The sequence below is a fragment of the Ascaphus truei genome, chromosome 7 (assembly GCF_040206685.1).
Source record: "Ascaphus truei isolate aAscTru1 chromosome 7, aAscTru1.hap1, whole genome shotgun sequence".
In the NCBI taxonomy this organism is placed as follows: Eukaryota; Metazoa; Chordata; class Amphibia; order Anura; family Ascaphidae; genus Ascaphus; species Ascaphus truei.
Window position 1 is genome coordinate 28,409,146 of NC_134489.1, and position 20,719 is coordinate 28,429,864.

At 38.0% G+C, this 20,719-nt stretch overlaps 2 protein-coding genes across 2 annotated transcripts in view; one reads left to right on the forward strand and one right to left on the reverse strand.

The window, feature by feature from the left end:
• The window catches only part of LOC142499933 (embryonic protein UVS.2-like), an 18,273-nt gene extending 14,470 nt beyond the window's left edge, over positions 1–3,803 (forward strand). Inside the window, exon 13 of the mRNA XM_075609988.1 lies at positions 3,098–3,803. Within this exon, the coding sequence (XP_075466103.1) occupies positions 3,098–3,117 (20 nt within the window). The 3' untranslated portion in view covers positions 3,118–3,803. The remainder of the gene's footprint in view (positions 1–3,097) is intronic.
• On the reverse strand, positions 3,399–20,573 carry LOC142499934 (embryonic protein UVS.2-like). Its single transcript, XM_075609989.1, has 13 exons — positions 20,505–20,573; positions 20,310–20,337; positions 19,124–19,183; positions 17,214–17,348; positions 16,975–17,092; positions 15,908–16,083; positions 14,216–14,297; positions 13,602–13,729; positions 13,273–13,388; positions 11,178–11,403; positions 10,160–10,278; positions 8,818–9,040; positions 3,399–3,427 (listed from the first exon to the last, which is right to left on the reverse strand). The coding sequence occupies exons 1-13, from the start codon at positions 20,571–20,573 to the stop codon at positions 3,399–3,401; spliced, it is 1,509 nt and encodes a 502-aa protein (XP_075466104.1).
• Positions 20,574–20,719: the final 146 nt, after the last annotated feature.

Sequence of the window (20,719 nt, forward strand, 5' to 3'; positions counted from 1 at the left end):
TGAATAGTAGAGACACTGCAATGTGGATAAATACATTACAAAATAAAACAAGATCATATTCTAGTGCTGCAAGTGAACACCTCCCAGCATCTAGATGCATAGCCAATAAAAAAAATAATTCAACAACCCAGAAATAAAACTAATAAAATATCAGGGGCAATATATAAAGAATATCTTTTTTTTAATAAATTGAAAGAGTGCATTGCATCAAAAAATACCAATTTCTCACCAAAATATTGGCATTTGTTGGTGTGTCTTATTCATGTTCTTACATTTGACGCACAGTTTCTCATTCTTTGTATGGTGTGCGCCATGTTTATACATATGAATGTGTTAAGGAAAATATTCTTACAGAAGACACACAAACACTGGAGTAATTCTTCAGCTGGACTTACTATATAGTAAGATTCAAGCTACACTAAAAGTAAACTCACCTCACAAAAGAAAGAATATTACAAAAGATCTATTCATCATCCTACAGGGGAGTAACATACATTGATGGCATCGATTGGATAGAGCAGTGCGTGTGTGACGCATGCTGGTGTCTGAGTGGAGGGTGGAATGTGAATCTTGTCATATAAATAATAACGTGTGCAGAGAGGTCTGTGTCGGCAACGGATTGGCTATGGTAGAAAATATGTGAGGGTCGGGTGCAAAGATGGATGGGCAACACATTTAGTGCTGTGTAAATGTAAGTGCCGGGTGCAAAAACAAAAGTAACACTCTAAAAGAAAAAATGAACAAAGAAACAGCAAAGCAGATTTTGTACTTATCCTTAAAAGGCCATTCACACAAATCCTTTCAAATGCATTAAGGAACGCTTGCCTCTAATTGCATTTGTTTTTTTACGCCAAGAAAAAAGTTGACGGGCATTTGTGGCGCACAAAGTGGAGCATGTTGGCAATGTTTTTTTACATATCCCTTGCACCAACAGCATCCAAACTCCACCTGCAACTCCACCCCTGTGTAATTTATGTATTAATAAAATAAGAGTTATTAGACATGCCACACAACACATCAAAATATTTTTAGACATTGGTGCACAAAGACGCATCAATTTATTACTCCTCTGTGCGTCACATTTACAACAAAAATTGCTTTAAAGGACACTTTATGCATAAGCCCCGTATGGTGCATAAAAAATGTAACTGATGTTTCGTTGCCATATGGGGTTGTCTTCAGAATGGCCCCATAAGAGACCAAACGTTAATTCACCGTGGCCTCATTGTTTTCCTTTTTTTATAGTGAACAGAATTCTGCTTTACAGATCCCAACATCACGGGTCAGTGTATTTAGGCACTTTGCATCCCTTTGACTTCTTGAGTATCAAAGTAGCAATTTAGGGGTTTTTATAGGAATGGCGAAGTGACACACATAATAAACCTATTATAAAGGGATCTGCGCACTCACGTCCAGGTAGGTGTATATATTGAAAACAGAAAGAACACACAATAGTGCAATAGAGTATGCAAAATAGGGCAAAATTCCCAAACAGTGCCCAGATGTAATCCTACTCACATTTTATATGAGTAGTTAGAGCCTTGTGGTTATTAAGAGTAACCAACTCAGGTTGCAGATCACCAGGAGGATATGGAGGAGATATCCAATATATGGAAGAGAGGACACAAGATATAGTGCAGATCGCTTTATAAAAAATTAATATTAACAAAATAAGTAGCACTCACAAACATATATGGGTTTTGAGAATTGGGACCACCTTGGGTCATGAAGTGAGGGGAAGTCCAATGCTCCTTCTTTCTTAGGAGAAGCCTTATGGTGGCTGTACACAGCGGTTCCCCTGGATCCAAGCAGTCAATCGCGGGTGGCCAATCCCTCACAGAACACCATAGTCCAGCACATCACCTACATCCGTAGAACTGCCCTACGCGTTTCATTCTTTCAAACTTCTTCAAGGGACATGTGAGGGATTGCCTGCTTGGATCCAGGGGAACCACTGTGGACAGCCGCCACGAGGCTTCTCCTGAGAAAGAAGGAGCGTTGGACTTCCCCTCACTGCATGACCCAAGGTGGTCCCAATTCTCAAAACCCATCTATGTTTGTGAGTGCTACTGATTTTTTTAATATTCATTTTTTTATAAAGCGATCTGCACTATATCTTGTGTCTTCTCTTCCATATATTGGATATCTCCTCCATATCCTCCTGGTGATCTGCAACCTGAGTTGGTTACTCTTAATAACCACAAGGCTCTAACTACTCATATCAAATGCGAGTAGGATTACATCTGGGCACTGTTTGGGAACTCTATTGCACTAGTGTGTGTTCTTTCTGTTTTCAATATATACACCTACCTGGATGTGAGTGCGCACCCGATCATTTGCCTCTACTGCCTCTATGGATTTGGATTGAATCCATCTCAGGAGCTGCACCCATTACCAGACAGTATTTATACCTCTTGCTGTTTGTTTCTCATTTATTTTATACCATTTCTAATACAGTAGTTGTGCTTGATCTTTGTTCACACATGTAGGATATTACTTGAACTGCCACTTTAAACTCCAGAAAAAGCTTATTTGGTAACAATCTTTTTATTTACTTTATTGGATGAACTTTTACCCTGGAATCAAAGAAAGGGGGAGAATAAAATCAATATTTTGGTACTTATGCAAATCTTTTCCAATCATCGTGTGGATGGATAAGTTTTATTGAAAATGTATTCCATTACAAGCTCTTATTTTAATAACGTTGAGAATACTTTGATAGTTAACTTGGAACAACTTTTTATTAGATCAAATTCTGAGATCAATTTCTGATATTTAATCACAATTTAAAAATTTATTTTCAAAAGGATTGCATATATACTCTCAATTTACATGTATTTACATATAGCAATGACTTATTTTATTATTATTATGTTTGGGAACTAAGCTGTAGTTAGTTGGACACTATTATTATAAACCTCTGTGCAGAAAGCAGATCTCACTATTAGATTAGTTTGTAAATATCAAAATAATCATTGTGGAAAAAATATACGAATATCCCAGGTAAGTGCCGAGTTCTTTAACTGAAAGGATGTAACATGCCTGATCTGTAAAACCTATTATTACACTAATCCTCATTTATTTGTATCTGCTGCAGAGCCTTTAAGAAGAAATTGAATGGACTGGATCAGAGATGCAGAATGAGGTGGCTGACATAATGCTGGTACCATGGAATAAAAGACAAGAGATGAAGATATATAACACAATGCGCCTCTTCTTACTATTATACTGTATATCAGTTTAGAAACAAAATCAGATCATAATGTTTTCTCTATTATTCTGATGGATTCTCCAGTTATATATTTTTTTCTCTTGACAAATTAATTATTTACATTTTGATTAATGTTGTATCCTATTTGGTTAACTAACATCTGAGATCCACATGAGCTCTTGAGACCTCACAAGTCTCTAATTTTCTTGTAGGAATCTAGAGAAAAATAATTTATCACAATAAATTTGTAACTTTTCAGAGCCAACAGGGTTCCTGCAATTTGGCGTTCAGCAAACTGTGTTTTTTTAATTTAGTATTCCCGATATCATGACAACTTCATTACTTGTGTGATCCTATATATCATTTACATTATGTGACATCATTGAATATATACAAAGTTGGTTAATGATAATAAATAATTAAGTCACAAGGAGGTTGTGCTTATACAGTATGACCCAATGGGAGAAATCCCAAGTGTGTAACAAAGAATGCAGTTCTTCTGTGTAGTGCAATAAGCTCATGTAATGTTCACTTGTGGAAGGCATAAACCACACCTACAGTACAAGTCTCCTATCCTACTTAACCCCTATGTGGCTATAACATTTAAACATGATTAAAACGTCTTAATGTTTTATTTGATCAATATTAGTGTTAAAAATAAAAGATTATGAAAAGCAAAATACTAGTTTCCATTTCTTTACTGTATTAAACGTACATACCTTGTTTCTTGGCATATTTGTTTTGCAAAGGAAAAAGCCAAGATGTTTAAAAAAAAGACACAGATATTCAGTTAATAGTTTTCATGAGGATATCTGGAATAAAAAGTAAATTCTTCGTCACACCTGACATTTTCTGTACATTTCTATGCCAATTAAGTTTTATATCTATAATAATAGCAATTGATTTCAATGACCTCAATATCAGAAGTTTCAAACAAAATGTTGCAGACTATTACTTACTTGAGGAAGTTGAGATACATTGCATCCCTAGATAACTCAACATGCCCAGATACAGTATGTCTCAGAATACCACACAGTTTCCATCGGATATAATTTTGGAGTAAAATACTTTAGTACAGTATAGGACCCTACTGCATGTGATGTCAACAAGTTACATGGTTTTTAATGTTGGAAAGGACTATATAATAAGATATCTCTAATGTTGCGTGAGCTTCTGTTAGTAATTGTAAGTGTTTGGCCCAGAACTTCTTCAAAATCTTGATCTGACAGTAATATGTGCCAGTATTTTTTAAATATATGTTTAATTTAATTCAATTTCAAATGTAATACGTTTAAAAAACACCTGATATTTTTCTGTTGTTGTTGTGTTGAGTTTGCACGCAATGCCTCTCTGTCAGTGCTTACCGCCCTTTTGTAGTCTTTCTAAGAATATTTATACTGTAACCTCTATTGAGGAGTCTGACTTAGATCCTTAGCTTGCTTGTTAAACTCATCCAGGTGGGTGGAGGAATGTGATACAAAGTGAAGTGAAGTGCGCAACTACAATCAATCACATAGGTGAAATTATACAAGTGATGATAAAATTAAATAAATACGTGACCTTATGGACACTGATGGGAGAGCGTCTGCAGCCGTGAACACCAGGGATGGCTCAAAACACCCCCTACATGTTAGACAGAAAACACAAAAACACAGCGCACAACGCTCATAGTGCATTAAAAGAAATATTATTCCAATCAAACAGTATAGGTAAGTATTATGCGTACATCAAGGGAGAAAAAAAACCAGCATGTCAGGGGTTAATGTTACCCATGCGCCAACCGGATCTCCACGCAAGATGTCCTCTGCTTCCGGATCTCTGACGTCACTCAATGGCGACACCGCAACTCGCGTCACGATCTCCTCACCAATTGAGGAAAATAGGCCAGCCGTAGTAGGAAGAGTAATTCAATAGAAATAGAGCATAAATACTACCTGTACTGTTTGATTGGAATAATATTTCTGTTATTGCACTATGAGCGTTGTGCGCTGTGTTTTTGTGTTTTCTGTCTAGGGTGGAGGAATGTGCCTGGCCAACTGTGGGCTCTTCCTCCCAACTAATAAAATGGGCCCACACGTCAGGTCACCGAACTCTACAATGCCTCCTCTCCCACTGAAACACTTCTGCGGTATTGGATTGGAGGTTATTGCCGTAAAGTTATCATTAAAGAAATAAAATGTAATTGGCATACAATACAGTTGTTTGTATATTGCCCTTTGGGTCTTTAGTTATTATTAGGTTTTTAAGTAAAAAAACGATTAAGACCTGGAGTGCCTGTTCTTCTCTATTGGTTTTAGCACTATTGTTGCATTTTGCACCCAGGCAGTTAATTCTTTATTTTGATGGAGTGCTGCTATACTAACTTGTAATCATGTACTTGTATGAAGTGCTCCTTTTATAAATAATTTGTATCTAATTGACATTATATAAGGCGAACAACACTTAGAAATGACCTACACTATAAAACATTAACCGTAAGACATAGTTACTAGTACTTACATGGGGCATATAGAAATCCCCTATTTATACCAATTCTAGTTTGTTGGAAAGGACACGTGAAAGGATCTTGAATTATTCTGACAACTAATCTAAGGTGAGGACATTAAGCAGAGATGCAGCATAAGTGATAACGGTGTGTTCTTTATTATCGCTGTGCTTGGCACTCTGGCTGATCCAAAACTCCAACACTAAATTTCTACAAGCAAGTCTGATTGAATATGCTGTCGACAGGACTCCCTACCGGGGGGGGGGTGAGGGGGAGTTGGGGGGGGCGGGAAATTGGGTGGAGGAATGGGCCTGGCCAACCATGGGCTCCTCCCATCTAAAAGGAATGGGCCCACCAGTTAGGAAATGGTCCTCAAACTCTACAACTCTGTCTCCCCTCTTAACAACTTCAGTGTTTTTGGAGGTCATTGCTGTTAAATTATTATTATAGAAATTAATCTTAATATGCATAGTACTTTACAGAGAATGTGAGGTGTGATTAAGAAGTGACTTCATTGCAAATATTCTTGTGAAAAATGTTAACTGAATGTATTTTTGAAACACCTTCGCCTTGTTCTTTGCAAAATAAAAATGACCAGAAATAAGGTTTGTGATTTTAATACAGTAAAGAAATGGAAATTAGTATTTTGCTTTTGATAATCTTTTATTTTTAGCACGAATATTGATTAACAAATAAAACATTAAGAGGTTTTAACCATATTGAATAATTTATCATTTGTATGGCCGTGTAGGGGTTAAGTAGAATAGGAGACTTGTAGGTTTGGTTTATTCCTTCCACAAGTGAACATTACATGAGCTAATTGCACTATGCAGAAGATCCTCATTCTTTGTTAAATATTTGGGATTTGTGACTTAATTACCTATTATCAGTAACTTATCTTTGTATATATACAATGATGTCACATAAGGTAAATGATATGTAGGATCACACAAGTAATGAAGTTGTCATGATATTAGGAATACTAAATAAAAAAGCACAGTTTGCTGAACGCCAAATTGCAGGAACCATGCTTGCTCTGGAAAGTTGTAGATTTATTGTGATATACAGCTGAACCCCCTTATAACGCTGTGCTTGGGGTCCAAAGAATCACATTGCGCTATAAGCGGATCGCGTTAGAAATAATGTACAATTGTGTGCATTGTACAACAATGTATTTAAGATACCAATAATCGTGTTGTAAAGTATTCATAAATATGAAAATTGAGAGCCACGCTTGTATCACGTTATAAGCGGATTTGCGTTATAACGGGATTAAGCTGTATAAATTTTCTCTAGATTCCTATTAAAAAAATTGACCTTTGAGGTCTCAAGAGCTCGTGTGGAGGTCAGATGTTAGTTGATTACATTTTGATTAATGATTTATCCTATTTAAACAATTTAGAGGTCAAAACATACAACTGGAGAATCCATCAGAGTAATAGAGAACACATTATGAACTGATTTTATTTCTAAACTGTGATATATACTAGTAAGAAGAGGCGCCGCATTGTCTAATGCAGGGGGCGTTATGTTTTTCCCCTTTGCCCCCTGCTGGCTTTCCCCCTCTCCTCGCCCTCTCCCCCCCCCCCCCTACCTTGATTCAGACTTCCTGGTGTCATGACGTTACGTTGTCATGGCAACGCGATGTCACATGACCACGTTACGTCATTTGAAGCCGTGTAGCCATGGTGACGTGTCACCAGGAGCGTCTGAATCAAGGTAAGTAGATGTTTACAGAGGTCTTGCAGCTCCCCTGGCATTAATTTAAATGCCTTCAGGATGCGCTCGAGGGCCTCTGTAAACTCCCCTCCCCCCCGCAGCGAATCTCCCCCCACTTTGCACAGCGCTGGTCTAATGTATCTTCATCTCTTGTCTTTTATTCCACGGTACCAGCATTATGTCAGCCACCTCATTCTGCATCACTGATCCAGTCCATTCAATTTCTTTTCAAATTAATGGCTCTGCAGCAGATACAAATACATGAGGATTAGTGTAATAATAGGTTTTACAGATCAGGCATGTTATATCCTTTCAGTTAAAGAACTCGGCAGGTACCTGGGATATTCGTATATTTTTTCCACAATGATTATTTATATATTTTCAAAGTAATCTACTAGTGAGATCTGCTTTCTGCACAGAGTTATGTACCATAAATGTAATAATAGCGTCCAACTAATTACAGCTTAGTTCCCAAACATTATTATTAATAATAATACAATCATTGCTATAAGTAAATACACGTAATTATGGGATTATTCTGAAGACCTCCCTAAATGGGAAGCAAAATGTTGGTACAATTTATTATGCACAATATGGCGCCTAGGTATAGTGTCGTTAAAAGCAATTTTTATTATAAATATGATGCACAGAGTCATAAATGAATGCGACTTTGTGAGTCCATGTATTAAACCGATTTTGATGTGTGTGTGGCATGTCTATCAAATGTTATTTTATTAAGAAAACAATGACCCTGGCTGTGGAGTTGGACATGGAGTTTGGATGTTGTTGGTGCACAGGATACGTTTTTAAAAAATTGCCAGCCTGCTCCACTTTGTGCCTCAGAAATGCATCTTTTTTCGTCGCATAAAAGACAAATGCAATTATATGCAAGAAATTCTTAGTGCATTCATATGTATAAACATGGTGCACACCATACAAACAATGAGAAAATGTGCGTCAAATGTAAGAACATGAATAAGACTGTACCAACAAATGCTGCTTGTGATTTTTGGTGAGGAATTGGGATTTTTTTGATGCAATACACTCTTTAGATTCCTTTTTTTTTAAAAACTATTCTTTATCCATTTCCCCTGATATCTTACTCATTTTATTTCTGTGATATTGCGGATTTTTCTTTCAATGAGTTATGCACCTGGATGCTGGGAGGTGATTACTTGCAGCACCAGAATATATTCTCTTTGCTTTATTTTGTAATGGGCTTCTCCACATTGCAGTACCTCTACTATTCAATCGTAGCATCAATCCTTCGGTGTCACAACCACTGCAGTCACGTGACAGCGGCATCGAGGACACTAAGCTTTGCTATATCTGTATTTAGCATCATTGATGTATATCTGGGCATGCATTGCATTAGAAAGTCAGAGAAGGTAGGAATACTTACTTATGGTGTATGAAGCCTTGAATCCTCTCTCATGATTAGAGTTATCAGTGTGTAAGTAGAGCAGCATGGAGTTCCCAGTAGACACCTGGATGGGAACTGCCACATTACCGCAGGAATGGAACAGCAGAGGAGACGCAGGGTTGTCACCATCAAAAATAGACAGGTAGTCAAACCTGCAATTAGCTGCATTCTCCAGGAAGAAGTCACTTATATTTAATACGATCTGTGTGTAACAAATACATAGAATACATTGTTATCAACATGCGCTGGATCTATTCAGGTAAGTGTGTTATTAACACAGAGACCTGCTCTTATTTAATCAGATTATGGTAGAGTTTATAATAAATTACTCCACAGCAAATGATACCACAGAATGAGACTGAACACAATGTTAATATTGTTTCCAGAGCTAAAGATCAATATGAACATGAAGTAACAACCTAACCAAAGTAACAGTGACAAGTGGTGATATATTAATCTACGGTATTCTGACATTATTTGGTCAATTTCAAATGTGTAGAAATGCCAGCGCCAGTCTAAGGCTAAGGCCCCGGTATCTCCTCTGCAACGCGCGCCCGCGAGATTGGCGGCGCGTGCAGCCGATTACCTGGTCTGCAGCTCACTGCAGGAAGAGAGACCGGGGGGGGACGTGGCGGAGGAGTGACGGGGGCGCGGCCATGACGTCACCCGGAAGGTTCGCCCTCATTGGCTGAACCGCCGGGGGGCGTGCCGTATCGCTCGACGCGAGTCCTGCTCTCAATTCTATTGAGAGCAGGAGCAGCTCTCACCCCAGCGCTGCGGCCCCCCCTCGCAGCGGGCCCAGCGCCATTGAGGGGAGGACTCTCGTCTGTGCAGCGGGCAGCGGGGTCAAGGCCTAAGGAAACATGGTGAGCTGAGACTTGGGAGGGGGTTGATTTTGACTGGCTACTCCCTTTTGTTTGGTGTGTTTAACAATAGCTTGCCCATCCTGCTTAACCCTTACCCCGAGTAACCCTTACCCCGCGTAACCCTTACCCCGCGTAACCCATACCTTTATTGACTCACTGGATACGGACATGGTGGAATAAAGAAAACATTAGATTATTTGCCAAAACCAGAAAACCATATCTGCATGGTTAGATTTGCTTAGGGAAGCCAATTACACTGTTACATTATTTACAAAAGCTTTTTTTCCGGCCAGCTACGTGAGATTGTACCTTTAAATGGAAAATAGCCTATAAAATAATAACAATGTTATCTTAATGAGTGCCTTGAAGCTGCTGGAAATATCCATATACTTCTCTGCTCATTAGAATTCAGGGCTCCCTTTACTACTGTGCCCATTGGTGCAATCACTGCTCACCTTGTATCCAGCAGGAGCAGTGATATTGAAGAAGCAATCCAGGTTATCGTAGTATGTGAGAGGGTATCCAGGAGAGGTGAAGTTCCTTGATGGGGTGTAGAATGTCCCACCACATCTTTCTGGGAGGAAATACAAATTCAATAAGTGAATTGTTTGCTGGTATTACAAAACATTTATAAGCTGATAAGATACTGTGTATAATAAAGCAATCTGTTAGTCACAGTAAAGCCCACAGGTAGTAAAATCAAATCCATGATTTCCAGTGGAATGGGAGGTAAGACGGGTTCCAAACACAATTGTAGAACAATATAACGTGATATTCATCCTGAACAAGTATCCCATCCAGATAACGTAGTGTAATATAACTGCCACTTCCTATGTGCTCTGATATCTGTACTTTAAATGAAGAGTTTGGCATAAACTAGTGTTGCAAGTTTATTTGAAAAAAAGGAACATTTTACATCTATTTTTGTTCATAGCACGAACATGTACCCGGCACAGAACATCGAATACACAATACAGACACAATAAATCCCTGAACCAAAGAAATAGTAATTTCATTTTAGAGCCTTTGCAACTATCCCTCTATTTATATGCTCCTTTAATCCTATAAATCTTGCTAGTTTCCAGAAAATAATTCACACACCTATTGTAAGTGTCAGTGGCCAAGATCAGGCAGGACAGAGATATTATGTAGAACAGGAGGTCAGTGGTCATCATTTCTATAAACTTTAAGGCTGCATGTATGACAGTATGTATGTATGTATGTTTGTATGTATGTATGTATGTATGTATGTATGTATGTATGTATATCTTTATATAGCGCCATCTAAGTACAAAGCGCTTCGCAGCAGTAATACACATGACATAATAATATAACATAAAGAGAATAAGGTCTTCAGACATGAGAATAACATTAGGAATAGGAGTCCTTGCCCCAAAGAGTTTGCAATCTACGTGGTAAGTAGGAAGAACATACAGAGACTGTAGGAGAGTGATCATGGTCACTTAAATGTACCTGTGTTGTATGTAGCTTTGAAGCCAGTCGCTGTAACTGCCCCATCACTGACAAACTCAATCAGCATCAGGTTTGTGGAGGAGATTAGTTGGGGGATCTGTCCAGATCCACAAGTCCTGTCCAGTAACACAGGGGATGTCTTACTTGCTCCATCATAAATCTTAATGTAGTCAGAGACACATTTTGGAGAAGACTGCACATCAAAGGCGTTAAACTTCAGGGAAACCTGGAAATATTAATAACATAGGAATTCAATGTGGTTTTTAAAGCAGTTGATTTATATGAGTAACAAGCAGAAAGTTAACTTCTCTATCAAGTTAAATTGACTTTATAATCAATCTAATAATTAACTCCAACCTGGCCAGAGACCCCAGGAATCCCATTGCTGTGTAGGGGATAAAAAAGCTATGCTAAGTTAATGTTATGGTTTGCAATTAAAGCAGCAAATGTTGAAACGTCAGATAAGGCTCACTGATCTCCTAATATTACAGCTGAACCCCTTTATAACGCTGTGCTTGATGTCCAAATAAGTAAATCGCGCTACATGCGGATCGCGTTAGAAATAATGTACAATTGTGTGCATTGTACAATAAAGTATTTAAGACACCAATAATCGTGTTGTAAAGTATTCATAAATACAACAATTGGGAGCCGCGCTTGCATCGCGTTATAAGCGGATTCGCGTTGTAACGGATCGCATTATAAATGGGTTGAGCTGTATTTGGTTAGTACATTATAAGGCAAACACGATCTTATCTTGCATTAAACGGGAAATGGATGGAAGGGAAGTAAACATAATTATGCCCCTTTATAAAGCATTAGTAAGACCACACCTTGAAAATGGAGTACAATTTTAGTCACCACTCCTTAGATAAGACATTATGGAACTAGAGAGAGTGCCATCAAATTAATAAAGTGGATGGGCAATCTGTTTTATGAGGAGAGGCGAGTGTCTAATAGGGGATATGATACCTATATACTGTACAATTATATTCGGGGACAGTATAAGGAGCTTTCAAAAGAACTATTCATCTCACAGGCAGTACAAAGGACTCGGGGGCATCCCTTTAAGGTTGGAGGAAAGGAGATTGCCCCAGCAACTAAGGAAAGGGTTCTTTACAGTAAGGGCAGTTACAATCTGGTATTCATTACCCACGGAGACTGTGATGGCAGATACAATAGAGTTGTTCTAAAAAGGTTGGATATCTTTTTTAGAAATGAAAGGTATACAGGGATATGCCAAATAAGTAAACATAGGAAGGATGTTGATCCAGGGAGTAATCTGATTGTCAATTCTTGGAGTTAGGAAGGAATTTATTTGTCCCCTTATGAGATATCATCATTGGATGATATTTCACTTGGGTTTTTTTTTTTTTTTTTTTGCCTTCCTCTGGATCAATATACTGTAAGAACAGATATAGGATAAAGTATTTGTCGTCTAAATTTAACATAGGTTGAAGTTGAAGGATGCGTTTCTTTTTTCAACCTCATCTACTATGTAATTATGTAACAATAATTCTCCCACTTTGATTAAACGTTAAGTTATAGTCTCTGAAATCCTTTGATATTCAGTGTGAGGGCAAATCAGTTGAGTCAATGAACCATTATTAGACATTAGACATGTTTTTATGGAAGCAACTTTTTATATGTAAGAAGCACAAAGTAAACAGACATAAGCTTTATCACCTGGTTTGCTTTCTTCCTGTGTTTGAGTTGTGGGTTACATTACATATTACTCTCAGGAAGTAAATGCCTTTAACATCATTTGTATGTCTTGATACTTTCGTAAAATGTTTTCAGTTTCTAATATCCCATTTGTATCATTTTAGATAATATATTACATTACGCCCCATACTGTATTTATTAAGACACCTTACAGCCCATTCACTTGTGTGTTTTACAGCACTGTGATTTGTTCAATGGCATTGCAAAGCCTATTATATATTGGATTGTGGGTGAAGGCAAAAGTAGAGCAATTATGGTGCATTACAGTTGTATCAAATTAGTATTGCTTTAAATGGGCCATTTTTTACTATGATACATCGGGTGCAGTGTTTGTGCCTCAGATTTTGCATTAATCCCATGGATAAGTTACCTGTTTAGATGGGGTCCGTATCAGCCAGACACAGTTGGCATTATTCGGGTATGCAGAGGGGTAATTGGCTGAGATCACAGTTCCATTGGGATGATGGAGCAAAGAGCTACAGATATCTGAAGGGAGGTAGCCAGAAATGGTAATATTAGCAAAAGTACATCGCTCATAAATGTTCTCACACTTTGATCTCTTTAATCATTCTTCCTACTTCAAATTCCATCAGAATCAATAATTAAAATAGTCATAATTTTAATTAAAAACAAGGCTCAGTATTTACGTTTCCTCCTGCACAATCTCAGTATCTAACACTCAGCTCATGGCATCCTTACCACACTGATACAGCTTGTTAATTTTAGAGATGTCCAGCGAGCTCAGTCCATATCCCTGTCCAATTTGTACAGAGGGATCAGGCTTGGGTACTATGGTATATTTTCCAGATGTATTAGTGAATGCATCCCTGGGACAGAGAAATCGTGTGAGTATATATTGCTCTTTATGTTGTTCTGCTAAGCAACATAATGTTAACCAAATCAACTGTGAGATGGTAAGGCACCAACTTGAAATGAATAACTTATTGGTACAGTGATGTGATGGGAAGACACAGAAAAGGTACTGTAAAAGAGAGGGGGAATCAGGTCCAGCTACTTGGGATGCCCCTGCAGGGGTCTAAGAGAATAGAAAATAACAGAATGAGTGCTACGACAAATAATCCGATCAAGGAATAACAAGCATAAGCAAAAGGGAATCAAGCACACCAAAAATAGGAAAAAATCAAAACATGGCAAAAAAGGTAATTTAATGAAAGTCAAGGTTGCATCCAACGTTTCAGTGCCAACATGCACCTTCATCATAAATAACATTCTGTAAGTGATCACATACGCAAACAGGTTACAAAAATCAGGCAAATATTTCACAGCTGACTCTACAGTGTGTGGAATTTTACCTTGGATAGTGCATTACAGACTCGTAGTCATATTCCAGTCCCAGATTATTGGAGTCATAGCTTTTAAAGTTCTTGAGATCTCCTATGAAGGGTTTAAAAAGCAAAAACATTGATATTTTTGATTTCTTGAACATGGTTAAAGACTATCTATTGTATCTATGTTAACTGATACTGTACAACGTGCCAAATTTACTACTGTAAGTGCTATTCGATAATATACTTTCCTGTGCCGGAAGACACCTTCTGATCCTTTAACTTGGATGGGCCATAAGGTGTCTTCAAGCACCGTACGCTGTCTCATGGAATAGCACTGCTTAGTAAACAAAGGCCAAAATCTTTTAAATATAGTAAATTTCACTACTATGATAAAATATACATGTTTTGCAGCTTGGTGGTGAAATATTAAACTAAACTAAAACATATACTAAAGCGCTCAACCTATTAACCTAACTTAACAATCTAATTGTGATATATAAGTGCTCTATAATGTTAAATCCTCTTTCTAAGAAAAAACAAGATATGGAAGATGAATCCTGCAGACTAATTGTTAGACTGAGGAAGCGGCTGCCTAAGGATGAGAATGCACAAACCTATCCACAGGAATGTAAAACAAGGGTATACATACAATAACAAAACAAACAATAAACAAAAAAGTCCTTGGCGCACTATCTGGTATATAACCTGACAGTAATGAAGTACAAATGTCCTTGATGACAGGGATAATAAATCCGAAATCCAATCGCACTTGAGGTCCTTAGAAGTAGTTGACTCTAATCTGTGATGATATAAAAGACAGAACAACCATTGCGCAGTACTTCTGGTCACTTGTCAACTCCCCCACCGTTGCCAGCTACTTACTTAAAAATAGATTAAAAAGGGCCTCAAAAGGTATCTTTAACTTCTTTCCCCGTTGGCTGATCACCGCTTATTTGCCAGGCGAAAAGTCTCCTCCGCTCGGATATAAGCCTCTCATCAGCACAATACCGGAAAGTAAGGAAATAGGGGCCAATGGTATGATACCGTAACAATTTAATAACAATAAAACTACAAGACCATACAACAGTGCACTCACATGTTCATAGTCCCTATGAGTATGGTACAACGTGCCGTCCGCTTGCGTGGCAGGAAACTGGGATGCTGCAGATGGAGCAGCATCCCGGTTTCCTGCCACGCAAGCGGACGGCACGTTGTACCATACTCATAGGGACTATGAACATGTGAGTGCACTGTTGTATGGTCTTGTAGTTTTATTGTTATTAAATTGTTACGGTATCATACCATTGGCCCCTATTTCCTTACTTTCCGGTATTGTGCTGGTGAGAGGCTTATATCCGAGCGGAGGAGACTTTTCGCCTGGCAAATAAGCGGTGATCAGCCAACGGGGAAAGAAGTTAAAGATACCTTTTGAGGCCCTTTTTAATCTATTTTTAAGTAAGTAGCTGGCAACGGTGGGGGAGTTGACAAGTGACCAGAAGTACTGCGCAATGGTTGTTCTGTCTTTTATATCATCACAGATTAGAGTCAACTACTTCTAAGGACCTCAAGTGCGATTGGATTTCGGATTTATTATCCCTGTCATCAAGGACATTTGGACTTCATTACTGTCAGGTTATATACCAGATAGTGCGCCAAGGACTTTTTTGTTTATTGTTTGTTTTGTTATTGTATGTATACCCATGTTTTGCAGCTTACCTGGTGAGATATATTGTTCCATGATAGTGACATAGTCATCCCGGTCACTTCTGCTGTGTTCGTGGATAAATCCAAGAGCATGGTTTATCTCATGTTGAATACTTCCTTTATACATGCAGCCACCTCCTAGGGACACATCCTGAATACCACCTTTCCTCCCTATGGCAGACCAGCACCTGGAAAAAATATATGGCAAAAGGAAAAATAAAATATATTAGATCCAATTTCATACACAACCTTAATTTTTCACAAAGTGTATTTTAATCAAACCTGATTCTTTCCCATTTTTACTTTACTATTAAATCACATTTCCTTTGGCAAAAACTATTCTGAGATCCTCATATGGAGAATATTTGTATATATGACAGGTCGTTTTTGGCATGTTTGAGGGCCCTGTATTCTTCATGTAGTTGTCTTAGAAACCAGTGGTGTAACTGCTCTTTAAGGGGCCCCCAGGCAACATCGTGACGCTGCTGCGTCACATGGCGATGCGTCACCATGTGAGGTCACGCCTTTACGACCATGTTACCAGTAAGGGTATCATCTTGCTGACCTGTTGTGTGTCCAAGAACTGGGAGTGTGCAAGGTGGTGAAAGAATATATATAGTCTCCTGAAGCACAAGACACTGGTAATTTAATAATATGTGTACTATGAACTTCTGTTAGTAAGTAACACTTCCTACATGTTCATTGAACGCATTATTTTAGCTCTGCTGTGATAATATAGCCTCCATATGACAGATGAGTCTGTTGGCTGCCAGGGTCCTACCCCAACTAAGAACAACTACAAAAGGTATGGGTACTGTGTTGCTTACATTGCTAGTTAGGAAGAACAAGTAAAGTTTTCTCGCTCAGTACGCCGTGCATAAGGTAAATCTGAGGCTCCTGATCTCTCATCCCATTAATCATGACCAGGGACACACACACACTGCCACTTCCAAAAAAAGACATCTGGAAGGTTTTGCTGCTGATTTACATCAAGTGCAAATCAGAAGACCTTGAGCAAGATATTGATCAGTCCTACCATTTAAATACAGAAGAATCCCCGCCCTAACATTAGAACATACCCATGTGCAATAGTAATGTTGATGGCATTCTTCTCTGTTGTGTGAGGTACAAAGCGCACACAGGTCACAGTTTCAAACTCCTGCATGGATGCAGTTATCAAGGAGACTTCCGCGTCATCTGGGAGAAAAGAGATACAGTACGAAGAGGAAACCATTAACAATAAGTACAGTTTGGGAGGAGAAATTAAGAGCTTCTAATAAAGAATGGAGACCCCACAATAGAAGAGATGGATACTCACTGTAACCAGAAGACATGATATACGGCACAATGACATTTCCATTGCTGGATTTGTCCCATCTGCAGTCATCACATTTTTTGGCGCTGCGACCAGGTATAATTACAATGTCCCCTTCGTGCAACAGCTTCTTGCTGTCTGGATTAAGGATGGAAAAGGAAATCATCAAAATTCCATTCAGTGCATTAAACAGCGCAGTAAACCAAAGAATAGAATTAGCTATTTCCCCAATGTACTGGGCACAAGAGAGTGAGGTGCAAATTTTCTATGGGCTGAAAATAATGAAGCACAATCTGTCCCTGTTTCATTAAAGGGTTTACTAGGTTCACATACTGTGCCACATTATTTTTGACTAATAAGGATTTCTATAATAGAGATGGGTTTTATGACATGGTGTACGAAATATTGCATTTTTCTATAAAGTATAGAGAAATATCTTTCTGTATTTCTGTAAACTTCTGAATCTCTGTTTTCTGTTTGCTGGTTTCCTGACTAGACAATGCAAGCCTAGGTAACAGAAGTCTTCTCACATCCTGCCAGTTCCACTAATTGTCTTACAAAATAAGGAAGAATGTCTACAACACGACATAAGGTCATTTACATGACACAAGACTGCCCTTACTGATTTATAAAGGCATACCACAAGACATTTTCATGGGCAACAGCTAATTTACAGGAGCGTGGTGGTATGCTGGAACTGCAATAAATATTGTCGATATTACATCACAGATAGTGATCTGATTGGCTGGGACGGTTCTAATGGCGCGGTGTTTTAGGGACAGTATAAGTACTATAGTTTAGTCTGTGTTGAAAAGGTTTCTCAGGGAAAAAGCGCTTTGAAAATCTTGTTCAGTTCACACAACAGACAAAGTTGTACTACACTTGTGTTATATACTGAGCCTATTAAAAGTGAAGTTACTTGGAAGAACCGCTCTGTGTCAGAATTAGCCTTCTTTCATATACAGATGTAGCGGCCGTTATTCGAACAAATCACGGACTCTGCTGTATTCCACGCGGCATTAACGCTGCCAATCGCCACAAATAAATTTCATGGATTCTGCTTCTTTGTGTGCAATGAAATGAATTAATTGCAATGTGTACAGTACTGTGCTACTGTGCTACTGTGCTACTGTGCTACTGTGTTACTGTGTTAATTGCAGGTGTTTAAAAAACAGAACTCTAAAATGCCATTTTCTGCACTCGCGTCTTCAGGTGGTACGGTTGGAAGAAATCACGCGCCATGACATGGGTATTCCGAGGTATACACCGCGTGAAGTGTTCGAATAATGGCCGCTGCATCTGTAGGCACTGGGTTATCAGAGGCTTAGAATGGGATCCCTGTCCATTTTCCAATCTGCATAGTGTCAGATCTGCAGAGAGATCCCTGCTCCTTGCAGCACAAACTATGATTGTATATAAACTCTGAAGCCGTCATGGAGGTTTTTTAATTTTCACACCATATACTAACAGTTTTTTGTGAGATTTTCTGTATTTCTAAACACAAACTTTTGGTCTTTATTACATTTAATTGGTTAACATGTTATTCCAAAACATGTCTCTCCTAATAGATTTAATAGTGCGAATCACTTAAAACATTGAGAACATTTCGGGCTCATCTACAACTTGTGATCTGATTTTTTGTGGAGCAATATGTATAGCAGTGAATGTAATAAGGAGAAACGTATGAGCAGCCACTAATTGGAATTCTATGATGACCGTCATTCATTGTGTTAGCATCTCTTTAACTTTAACTGTAAGGTAATATATGAAATCCCCGTGGACTGATGTATTTAGGTTGTATGTATTGGCTGCTTTGACTGTCTTATTTGTGGCCATAGCACTTGCTTTCTGAAGTGAATATAGAAATCAGTATTGGGAACACATGCTTTTGGAGATGATTCCTTTGACGTTACCTTTATTTGATTGTAAAATCCTGCTGTAGATGTCCTTGTGCTCTGTGATTTCTTTAACTCCTGTTGAAAATCACACACACACATTGTGTAACAGGGTCTCGATTTTGTTTCTATTAACAGTAATATTTTTCAACGACATTATCTTTCAGCACCCGCTTGGAAATTGTAGCTGCATCTAATGAAGATGTTCCTCACTCTATATCCATGTTAAAGCTAAAGCATAACCAGTAATAAGCTGCAGGAGGGTTATGTGGAATTAGAGGAGACTCAAGGGGTTTATTCACTAACGTGCTCCAGCTGCAAAACTCAGGCAGAACAAGTGCAAAAAAAGCATTTGTGTGGCAAATAAAGATTTTTTGTGTCTGGTTGCTTTATAAAGGTAATTGTGGTACAGTAATTCTGTGCTTGTAATTTGTAGAGTGTTACCAGAAGGAGTTTCCCTGCACACACAGTATAATGGGATGTATCATATTCAGCCTCATTCTTCCACTCCTCTCAGCATTTTAAAATCTACCAGCTCTGAGGTGGAATAAACATCTCGGCCTAACAATCTGCACCAGATGGAAGAATTTGGGTTTATTTTATTACATGTAAGTGCAACGCGTCAAAGGAAACTTTTCTTTGCTTTGATAGACAGATCAGGAATGGTCTATCCAATAACTAAATACAGTCACAGTGTCTGAATATCCAATACTTTGCTGAGTATCCCTGTACACTGGTCTTCTGTAGAAGGCTGATATAGCCCAGTTTCAAAACAGAAATAATAGCTCAGAGTATCTCTACTGAAAGTACTGTATAACAACAGAAAAAATATGTTTATAAAACTGGTTTCCAACTTTACACAGATGTTAAATAAAACTGTTGCCCCAATACAGTAATAATGTTTTACTAAAAGGATATATTAGTTCTGCTATACCCTGCTGAAGTAAAATATTTTTTTTTATCCTAAGATTATTAAGGGCAACAGTGTTGTTTTAAGTCTGTGTTAAATTAGACACTATTTATATATTCTCAGTAGAGATAACCTATCCTCTACTGTATGTTTAATCTTTTACCATCAAATAGGGTTCAGATGCCAATTATTGTGTATATATATATATATTTTTATATATATGTATATACTGTATATCACAAATAACAACTGACCATTGTCCATTTTCATATAAGTTATATATGTTCAACTTACCACTTTCTTCAGGTTTCCTAAAGAAAACCTGCAAGGAAATGTTTTTATGTTACTATATAATTGAATACAGATTAAATGTATAATAATTCATAATAAAAATATATATGTATTAGGTAACATGCACACATAATATGTTCTGTAGGTCTATACTGTCCATATACAGATAGTTATACAGATAGTTTTTCAGTGACTCACCTGTAAAGGTAAACCCATGACAGGTCCAAGCAGACAGGCCAGAAGAGGGATGTATATTCTCACATCCATCATAGAGTATGGTATATAAGTATCTCTGAATATCTTTGTCCTGCACAGGTGTGAGGGATCTCTGATCTTCTCTATCTGGAGTACGGTGTTATACATTCAACCTGGTGTGTCCCTTATATTCAGCGATGGGGCCAAACAGCAGCCAA

What these genes read in the sequence shown, in the direction of transcription:
- LOC142499934 (XM_075609989.1), bottom strand. Translation starts at nt 20,573, where the DNA reads ATGGATGTGAGAATATACATCCCTCTTCTGGCCTGTCTGCTTGGACCT. An exon ending in TAGGAAACCTGAAGAAAGTG is followed by an intron (nt 19,184 to 20,309) that starts GTAAGTTGAACA and finishes GATTTTCAACAG; the next exon opens with GAGTTAAAGAAATCACAGAG. An exon ending in AACATTACTATTGCACATGG is followed by an intron (nt 16,084 to 16,974) that starts GTATGTTCTAAT and finishes TATTTTTTCCAG; the next exon opens with GTGCTGGTCTGCCATAGGGA.